This window comes from Momordica charantia (genome assembly GCF_013281855.1).
Source record: "Momordica charantia cultivar OHB3-1 chromosome 4 unlocalized genomic scaffold, Mcharantia_2.0 BLBB01000004.1, whole genome shotgun sequence".
Taxonomy (NCBI): domain Eukaryota; kingdom Viridiplantae; phylum Streptophyta; class Magnoliopsida; order Cucurbitales; family Cucurbitaceae; genus Momordica; species Momordica charantia.
This window is the reverse complement of record NW_028275162.1, coordinates 19,706,081-19,717,062: the sequence shown is the minus strand read 5'-3', so window position 1 is coordinate 19,717,062 and position 10,982 is coordinate 19,706,081. Positions and strand designations below refer to the sequence as shown.

Sequence of the window (10,982 nt, the reverse complement as noted above, 5' to 3'; positions counted from 1 at the left end):
AAATGCAATAGCAAAAGAAGATAACAAAAGAATTCATTTTCATTGAATCGGGAAAGAAGAACATAAATTAGAATAACTAGAGTTGCAATAAAATAAGTAAGGAAAAATTGTAAAAACAATAAACGAAGAATAAAACTTAAAGCTGAAATTAAAACTTAAAAGCTAAAGTTGACAAGAATTTAGAAAGGGAAAGCAAAAGCATGGAAAATGAGGTGTGTCGAAGTGATGCTTGGAGGCTCCTTTTATAGGCCATGGAAGTAATAAGGATTTGAGAAATTCAAGGGAAGTTGGCAACCACTTGAGAAAATGTTACATCAAACATCAGTAAGTGGGATTATGACCTCGACTAGGCCAATTTCGTCGATTATGCCCTTCTTGCCTACAAATTCCACAATGTATTTTTATTGTTGGCTCCCTCCAATCCATCTCATTATGCTTGTGAGATGTAGATGGTCTGTCGACACCTCTCACTAAATTTTTATCAGGATGAATTTTGATGAAGTTAGAGGTGGACCAGCTTCTTTTATCCGGGATAGATTCAAATAGGGGTGAATAACAAGACATATATGTCTCTAGATTATAATGCTTGTCTATGTACAACAAATAATCTGTGCCGACGCTTGCACAAGCTGCAATGGCATGGGAACAAGGAATCCCGTAGCACTACCACTTATTACATTGGCATGATCGCTCCCTACAGTTCACACGATGTGTGGCTCCACCTCTAAACGTTCGTGGATGAATTGCAGTGGTAGCATCAAATGTTCCACTATTCATATCAAACCTACGCACACTGTGTGCAGTGGCACGTGCTTCCCAAGGAGTTAATATTCCAATAGCATACCTAACAATTATATTAAAATTTATTAAATGATCATATCATTATAATTCATAGGAAATGTATTAATAAAAATTCATCTTGTGAAGCGTTCCCCATTTGCAATGGCAGCTTGTATTTCAACTCTTCGTTTATCAAAATAATGTACAGTTCGATAGAACGTTACCTGGACCAATGCAGTTATAGGTAACTTTCGAGCACCTTTTAGTACACTATTAATACATTCAGCAATATTTGTGGTACACCACCCATATCGGTGTCCGCCATCGTATGCCTGCATCCATTGTTTTGGATCTAAAGAACTGAAGAATCTCATGCATCCTTCATTTGCTATTTCAAGCTGATCCATACATTCTTTGAATTTTGGAACTTGAAATTGCGATCCTGCATGATATACCAAACTTTTCAATGTGTTATCCTTATATCGCTCATTAAAATTACTTGCGAGATGTCGCAAACAAAACCTATGATGTGCATCTGTCCATCCATTTGCAGGGTTCTTTATGGCAGATATGATGCCCTTGTGTCTATCCGAAATCAAGCATATATCCTTCCTATTCCCTACCACCTTACGCCTTATGTTAGATGGACATCCTCATGTATCAGCACTTTCTTTTGTTACAATGACATATGCAACAGGGTAAATGTGGCTATTGACATCGACGGACGTTGCTATTAACAATTTCCCCTTATACTTCCCATATAAATATGTTCCATCGATTTGAAGCAAGGGTCTGCAATGCTTGAAACCTTCTATGACAGGTCCGAACGCCCAGAAAACGCGTTGAAATACAGCTTCAATTAAAATTCAATTACTAAAACAAAAATGTGCAAAAATATGCCTCAATTAAAATTCATATTAAAAAATATTTCCATATCTCAACAATCATATGTAATATTTTAAATATATATAATAAATTAATTAAAGATACCTGTGTTGTAGACAAAATCTCGCTCCAAGTTTGCTATCTCTATTAAATTTGAACAGTTCCTACAACAAAAGAAAATTAATAATAAAACTAAAAAATAAAAAAATAAACAATAAAAATATTATGGTGAAGATAAAATGGATGGGAAGAAAGGAAGGAAACAAAAAATGGAAGGGAAGAAGGAAATGAAACAAAAATAGGATTAAAATGAGAGCGATGATGAAGATAGGAAGAATGAGAGAGTTAGAAGAAGAATGGAAAAATGAAGAGGGAGTAAAAAATCAGATATTTAATAAATGAAATTTGAAAAAAAGAAAGAAAGAAAGAAAGAAAGGAATACTGCAATTGTGCAGATGCAAGGAACCTTTGTCCGAACCGCCGAAAGTGGCAGGGAATCCACTTGTGTTTCCAAGACGAATGCGTCTTTTTAAGAGACGCATCCTTAATAACTTCGTCAGTAGACTCCGTCCCGACGGAGTCTGTTCCGTCAGTAGACTCCGTCCTGACAGAGTCTGCTCCGTCAGTTACTCCGTCCGTGGTGCACTGAATGCGTCTCTTCAGTATAAGACGCATTCGTATAAGACGCAACACCCCAAAAACCCAAATATTTCAAAACTCACCCGTTTTTTTCAATTAACTTTAAAAAGCCCTTTAGTTTTTCAAAAAACCCCTTAAGGAGCCACATTCTCTCTATTAATCCATTTCTCTCCTCCATAGCCACCACCATCAACCTTTTCACTCCCTTCTTATTCTCAATCTAAATTTCTCTCTCTCTCAAACTCACCAGCGAGATCCAGATTGATGACTCGAGGACAGTCAATGGCGGCAGCGTGACACCCACTTTGGTGATCGGTCCATCAAGAACCCTAGCGTCCACGAGAACCAACAGCGGCCACTAACTTCGACTGCGACGATCTTTGTTGTGGCGAGGACACAAAGGCGACAATCCACACACAACGACTTGCTGACCAACGACGATCAGCTAACACCTACACTGCTTAGATCCAAGAGCGAATAGCAAGCTCCTCCTGTAGGCGGCGGAACACCACAAGCGGTTCCACAAGTGCTCCTCTAGCGAGCCTAAACTTGAGATGGTAGACCTCCTAAGAGTTAGACCTGCAACCCCAGCGGAGGAACACTTGTACTCCTGGGTCTCGTTTTTTTTCAAAGAGAAAGTATATGTAAGGTATATTTTTAGGTATATGGAGTATATGTTAGTATATGTTTCTTTTAATTAAATCATGTATATGCATCATATGTTTAGTATCTTATGGAATATATGTCGGTATATATAATATGTTGGGGTATATTATTATCATACTATAAGTTCAATAACAAATATATATATTATATAACATACCATATTAGTATATAACAATGGAAAATATATATTATATAATATACCAGGTTAGTATATAACAATGGTAAATATATATTAAATTATATAATCTTTTGAAGGTGTATATGTTTGTCCTACTGTATATTATAAAATTAAAATGAAAAATATATTATATAATGGTGGTTAGAATATATTATATATGTAATATAATAGTTTAGTATACTAATAAAAATATATATTATAAATATTTTGGATGAGTATATGTTTATTATACTATTCACACCGGAGAAAATATAACGAGGGCAAGAAAATAATTAAAATATGGAAAGAATATTTTGGAGGAGTATGTGTTTATCATACTATTAAAAACAAGATGCTAGAAAAAAAAAGAAAAAAAATTAGTAAAAAATATATATATACACACACGCTAAGCAAGAGTGAACATAAAAAGGAGAATAGCGGTTGGTTTAATTTTTAGAGGATTTATAATTTCAAATTGGAGATAGGAATGGAAGAATTTGAATATTTATATAGGAAGATTTATATTTGTTATAAAAATGGAATGATTTAGAACATAGGGATAAAATTAGGAAAATAAATGGATTGAGGTATTAATGTTTGAAAATCTAAATATATTATATTTAATATAAAAAATTTAAATTTGAAAACATTTAAATAAAACACAATATAAAAGCAATAGATGAGGGCAATCTTGATAGTAACAAAAAAAAAATTAATCTCAAAATCTAAATACGTAAAATATGAAAACACAGTCCAAAAAATAATTTTCAAAACAACCTATTAAAATGGTTTACTTTATCCATAACACAATTATTCAAACTAATAGTTGTTTTACTCATTTTAAAATATTGTTATATTTACCATTATTTTTTAATACAACTAGTTTTAGAAAATCAAATATTTGCAAATCTAAATTCTACCCATTAAAAGTTTTCTTATATTTTTATGTATACGATGTAGGTATGAGTTTATTGTTTAAGAATATCTTTCAAAGTAATTTTATTTTGGAAGATTTTCACAAAATCTCACACTCTTATCCAACCGACCTATAAACTATAAAGAACAATTCAGTCGAAAGGATCAAATTTTGGCTCTCAAGTCAACATGAAGCAATCCTAAATTAAAAAAAAAAAAAAACTTTCCACAATGTTGATCCAAGAATTAACCATGATAACGAAATTTTGATTTAGTCTCAAAATTTAGAATTAAAATTGCCCAAATATCACTATTTGTTTACCTCAGCTCCAGCTGACATTATGTTCTACAATAAGTTGCCTTTTATTCAACATGCTGAAGATCTAACCCACGACTTGTATTCTCTAACTCAAATAATTTAACATAAGTAAAATTTAAATAAAAAGATGAATTTCAAATGAATTCCACACAGTTTGGTGTCACATGATTTTGAATTATTTGAAATTCTTTTTAAGGATCAAAACGGTCCAAGGATTTCATAGAATTTCGTATTTTAATTTTTAATTAATAAATCTAGATTAAAAGTCCAAATCAGTAAAACTTGTATTTACTTTTCATTTCCAACCAGCATCCAAAATCCAAACAAAGAAATTTAAGTTTATTAATTTCAAATAATTCTCGTTCCAAACAAGATAAAAAAATTTTAAATCATTTATCGGATTTCAAATAAAGGAATTTAAATATTTTTTTTAACTTTTTTGACACCAAACATAGAGTATGTTTGGAGAGTTATCTAAGTTTTAACATTGTATCTAACAATCACTAAATTTTAAAAACTATGTAGCTTTTTTTTTCCGGGGTGATACACGGAGAAAATGCAAAGAAAACAAAACCAACCAAAACAACATTAAGGAAATGAAGATGCTCGAAAACCATCACTGTCAACAATTCGAGAAACAGTTGCAGGGCACTCTTCCATCCACATCTGCAACTCAGAAGAAGCCATAGCCGTCTGCGCGAGTAGGTGGGCAGCTCCATTACCTTCTCTATTCACGAAGCTGAAGGAGATCGAAATATCCTTATCAGAAAGTGAGGATTTGAGGGAGGAGATGAAGACGCCGACCTCAGACTCATCCTCCCGATCAGAGCTCAGCAGTTGGAACACCCTAAGAGAGTCGGTTTCAAGATGCAAAGGGGCAAGCCCAGCGTCCAAAGCCAAGAAAATCCCTTCCTGGACAGCCAATGATTCCACCATATCCACATCAGACACACAGGATTTGGGGCGAGCAGCCGAAAGAAGAACACGTCCAAAATGGTCCCGAATGATTACCCCCAGCCCAGCCATAAACGAATCCATTCGAAAAGCGGCATCAAAATTGATGTTAAAAACCCCTTCCGCTAGCGGTGACCAGCGTTAACACGACGGTCCCCCTGATTAGGGTCGGAGGAAGATACGGGAGTTCCATGCCCATCTTTATACGCACGAAGGTAAGTGGTCGCCCAATTGTCCAACCCCTTGAGTCGATGACAGCAGCCTGAGGTGAATAACCATTGATTCCGCACATTCTAGAGAGCCCATAACAGAACCGAAATCTCTTCCAAACCAGACCACTGAACCTTCTCCCACCAATCACGAAGGAAATTAAGCATATCGACCACCGCCCCAGAAGGAACTTCGACCAAGCTGGTGAATCGAGTCCAAAGCGGCGACCTTTTTTACACAGCTAGAAGATATGGAGGGTGGTCTCCCCCTTTTGCCCACAAAAAACACAGGTATTCAGAACATCAATCCCACGTAAAATTAAATTATCACCGGTAAGGAAACGATTCAGACAAAGCCACCACGCAAAGAACTTGATTTTATTGGGCAGCTGCATTTTCCAAAAATTATTCCACTAATAGAACAGATTATCAAGAGACGAGGATGATGGAAATTGGTGAATATCAGCTTGGTGAGCCAATCGATATCCACTTTTGACAGTATAAACACCTCGTTTCTCGTTACTCCAAATGAGGCGATCAACCGAGCCAACACATAGAGGTATATTCAGAATAAACAAAGTATCAGCATCCCCAAAGTGAGCATAGATCTTCTCCCTATCCTAGGTACCAGCAGTCGTACGGACACTCACCCGACCGTCAAGGGGAAGGGTCGACCTTGATTGCACTAAATAAGACCCACTGTTAGGAACCCATTTGTCAGGATAGAGTCGTATGGTCTCACTGTTACCTACACGCCATCGGAGTCCAGTTCGTAAAAGGTCTCATCCCATAAAAGACTACGCCAGATAAAATAGGCATTACTACCCACGAAGCCTCCAAGAAATCACAGCGTGGAAAATATTTAAACTGTAATACACGAGCCAAGAGAGACTTTGGATAACATAGAATGTGCCAACACTGCTTCGCTAGTAAAGCTTTGTTAAAATGTTCAAGATCCCGGAATCCCAAGGCCGCAAAACACTTGGGCAAACACAAACGTTTCTAGCTAACCCAATGAACTTTGTGATCCTCATCGATCGCACCTCACCAAAAATGGGTCATAACCATGTGGATGTCGTGGATGAGACCTTTCGGAAGCCTAAAGCAATTCATCATGTATCAAGGGTTGGCCTGGATGACCGATTTCAGATGCACTTCTTTCCACCCACTGAGAAAAGTCTTCTCTTCCACCCTTGAAGCTGTTTCCATATCCGGTCCTTAACAAAACTCAAATGACCCCGCCTGTTACGGGGCATAAAGGTAGGTAACCCAAGATATTGACGATGACAGGCCGCCAACCTCACCCGAAGGATATTACCAATAAGGCTCTGTAAAGATTCGAGAGTATTCAGACTAAAAGACAACACATATTTATCATAATTAATTGTTTGCCCCGATGCTTGCTCATACAACGAAAGTACATCCAGAACCATGTCGCCCTCCGCCCACCAAACCTTGAAAAATAACAAGCTATCATCAGCAAAAAATAAATGAGATAGTGGAAGGCCCGAACGTAACGACGTAAGGCCCGAAATAGACCATCTGGACTCAGCCCCAAATAATAAGCATGAAAGGCCATGCGCACACAATAAAAATAAATACGGCAAAAGAGGGTCACCTTGGCGAAGCCTACGATACGGATGGACACAACCCACCTTATTACCATATGTTAAAAGAATAAGAGACCGACGAGATACATCGCATTACCAGATGCACCCATTCCGGGGCAAAACCCAACTTCAGCATAATTGGTTCTAGAAAAACCCATTCCACCCAATCATACACTTTACTTATATCCAGCTTAAGGGCAGCCCATCCATTCCACCCAATCATAAATTTCATGTGGTTCATCAAAGCTTTAGAGATCAATGTATAACTCACATTGTAGAGAGAGAACGGGTGGTAGTCGGAGATACACCTTGGTTGCTGGTTCTTTGGAATCAACATAACAAGAGTCTCGTTTAAAGCCTGCGAGGAGCCTTGCTCATTCAAAACTTTGAGACAACATTGGACCACTTCCAGACCTACAACATCCCAGTATTGGCGATAGAACAAACCAGGCAAGCGGTCGGGACCCGGAGCTTTATCAGATGGATCTGCTTGAGGGCGTCACAATATCTTCTTCCGTAAACTTTTGTAACAAGCGCTGGTTCATGCGATCACTAACTTTACTGTCAATATCTGCCACAACCTACTAAATAATTTGGGCTGGAGGGAGAGAAGAGGAAAAAATATCGGAAAAATAATCAGAAACAAATACCGTGGAGGCCTACTACACTTTGTTCCCACACACTAGATGCATTCTCCAAACCATTAATGTAGTTCGCCCATTAATGGAAAGACGCACGGTTGTGGAACCATTTTGTGTTTTTATCCCCCCATTTTAGCCAACATTCCCTGGACCGCTGTTTCCAATAGATTTCCTCTTCCAAAAGCAAATTTTCAAGCGTTGCTTCAGCAGACAAAACGGCCTCTCGTGAACCCCCAATTGAAAGATTATGGATTGATGTCTGTACTGTTGGTTTTTTGGCCCTTAATCTCAAATTAATTAATTTTAATTAATTAATTAATTAATAAGTTGATGATAACAAACTTAATTTTATTTATTGACATTTTTTGTATTTTAAAGTGTCCACAGCGTAGAGCTCGTTACAACGATTCCAATGACTGTTAGATCATCCAAAACGGAGCTCAAACGGAAAATTTACGATCAAAACAAGAAAGGAAAATATCCGATAAGATGACGTGGACAGTTCGTAAGCTTGACAAACAAATGACAAGCTTCTTTTTAAAATATATATATTGCAAAAGAAAAGAAAAAAATTAAAAAGAAAAAAGATTTCAAAAGTTACCAAGGATAACTTTGGTTAAAAAAAAAAAAGAGAGTTTGAATTTTTTACCGTTTTCTCACACACACACATATATATTATATTATTATTATTATTATTATAATTCTGTCACATCTTTATGTATATATATATTTTTTATTTTATTTTATTTTATCATTATTATATATATATATTATTCTTAATTTATTTTTTTTTTCAAAATTATCTCAATCCTTCATTTTTAATAATTAAGATTTAATGGTTCAAAATTAAACTTGATTTTTTTACCATTTTCTTTCCTCTATTTAAACTCAACTTCTCCTTAAAAAAAAAACACACACAACAATTCTCTTATTCTCAATTCTCCATAACTTCAAAATTCTCATTTGCTAATCTCTCCAAGTTCTCAATTTTTCTTTCCATCTTATTTGTGAGAGAAATTTATTGTTGTGAGGATTGAAATTTTTGTGAGCTCAAATTTGTATATTTACTCTATTTGAGAGTTTGTAAGTGTGTGTTTCAAAATCTTCAACTCATTGTAACGGTGTGATCCTCACCGTGGAGAAGATCGTTTTTGCTCTTGTGAAGAGCAGTGTACCGGTTTGACTCCTACCGTGGAAAGAGTCAGAATTTCAATTTACAACCCAAGAGGTGCTTGGGGGAGTGGAGTAGGACAGTTGTGCCGAACCACTATAAAAATTCCCGGTGTCAAATTTCTCTAACCCTCTCTCTTATTTATTTTTGCAATTAATCTTAGAATTTGATTGTTTGGTTTAAATTTCTGTTGTTTGCCTTAGAATTCATTTTATCTTACTTTGTTAAAATTGCATATCTCAAAAAGTGTATTATTTTTGTTTAAATTGGTCTCATTTATTAAAAAGTTTATATTTTGTTAATTAAACCCTATTCACCCCCCTCTAGGGTTGCCATACCGATCCAACAATTGGTATCAGAGCGAGGTTGCTCTTCTTTGATAAACTTAATTGTTTTTGAGCTATGACAACTTTAGGTTTCATCCTTTTTACCGATAGTCAATCTATTACTAAGCCTCCTTTCTTTAATGGTAATAATTATAGTTATTGGAAAAATAGAATGAAATTTTTCTTGCTTTCTATTGACTATGATTTGTGGGATGTTGTTGAAGAGGGATTTAAAATTCCAACAAAAGATGTTGATGGTGTTAGAGTTGTAAAGCCTAAAGAAGAATGGTCTATAATTGAAAAGAAAGCATGTTCTTTAAATGCTAAAGCTATTAATTGCTTGTTTTGTGCTTTGAATGAAGTTGAGTATAATAGGGTGTCTATTTGTAAAACCGCTAAGGATATATGAGATAAATTAGAAATTACTCATGAAGGAATTAGTCAAGTAAAATAAACAAAGATTGACATGTTAGTTCATCAATATGAAATGTTTAAAATTGATGAAAATGAAGCTATTTCCGATATGTTTATTAGATTTACTAACATTGTCAATGCTTTAGAAGGACTTGGAAAAGAATATTCAAATCTTGAGAAGGTAAAGAAGCTCTTATGGTCCTTGCCTAAACAATGGGAGCCTAAAGTCACCGCCATTCAAGAGGCAAAGGATCTCAAGACTCTCTCCATGGACGAACTCATTGGTTCCTTGATGACGCATGAGATAAAGATCAAGAAAAACATGGAGGATGAGAAGAAAAAGAGGAGAAGAGCATAGCATTAAAGGCCATCACCTTGGAAGTTGACTCCGAATGTGAGAATGCCCTTGATGAAGATGATGTGGCCTATCTCTCACGTAAGTATAAAAATTTCATCAAGAGGAAGAAACAATTCAAGAAGCATTTCTCCAACCAAAAAGGGTCAAAAGGTGAAAAGAGCAAAAAGGATGAGGTAATTTGTTATGAATGCAAAAAACCGGGTCATATTAGAACCGATTGTCCTCTTCTTAAATCATCCAAGAAATCCAAGAAGAAAGCAATGAAGGCTACTTGGGATGATAGTGATGAAAGTGGAAGTGAAAGTGAGAATGAAGAAGTGACCAACTTTTGCTTCATGGCTCATAGTGACAAGGAGGATGAACAAGATGATGAGGTAACTCTTGATCCCCTTTCTTATGATGAGTTGTTTGAAGCTTTTGAGAATATGCAAAATGATTTAGAAAAGCTTGGTTCTAAATATGTTATGCTTAAAAAAAAAATACAATGTCTTAACTAGTGAAAATAAGTCTTTACTTGATGAAATTACTTGCTTAAAGAAAAATGAGCATGATGTTGTAAATATCTCTTGTGATAAGTATGTTCTTGATTGTGATGAGAAAAATGCATTACTTGATAAAATTAGATTTCTTGAGCATGATGGTTGTGAAAAAGATAATTTGATTAAATTGCTTAAGGAAAATGGATCAAATGCTTTAGTGGAACTTGATAAGGCTAAAGATTCTATTAAAAAATTAACAATAGGTGCTCAAAGGTTGGACAAGATTATTGAAGTAGGTAAACCTTATGGTGATAAAAGAGGTTTAGGTTATATTGATGAATGCTCTACTCCCTCAAGTTCTAAAACTATCTTTGTTAAAGCATCTCCTAATATGCCTAAGCTTGTTGCTCTTAAAGTTGTATCTAAACATGCTAAAATTAACTTTGTGCCTATATGTCA

The 10,982-nt window shown here is 35.4% G+C and overlaps 1 protein-coding gene across 1 annotated transcript; it reads right to left on the bottom strand.

The window, feature by feature from the left end:
• Window positions 1-513: 513 nt before the first annotated feature.
• On the bottom strand, window positions 514-2,340 carry LOC148211986 (uncharacterized). The gene is made up of 3 exons (XM_088122974.1): window positions 2,108-2,340; window positions 922-1,413; window positions 514-847 (listed from the first exon to the last, which is right to left on the bottom strand). The coding sequence occupies exons 1-3, from the start codon at window positions 2,338-2,340 to the stop codon at window positions 664-666; spliced, it is 909 nt and encodes a 302-aa protein (XP_087979100.1). The 3' UTR covers window positions 514-663.
• Between the last annotated feature and the right edge of the window lie 8,642 nt (window positions 2,341-10,982).

Bases quoted from the DNA above. Each gene is read 5' to 3' on its own strand.
- LOC148211986 (XM_088122974.1), bottom strand. From the start codon at position 2,340: ATGCGTCTTATACTGAAGAGACGCATTCAGTGCACCACGGACGGAGTA. The intron at 1,414-2,107 runs GTATTCCTTTCT...ATCTAACATAAG, and splicing joins CTTGCATCTGCACAATTGCA to GCGTAAGGTGGTAGGGAATA. The intron at 848-921 runs AAGATGAATTTT...TAATATAATTGT, and splicing joins GCAAATGGGGAACGCTTCAC to TAGGTATGCTATTGGAATAT.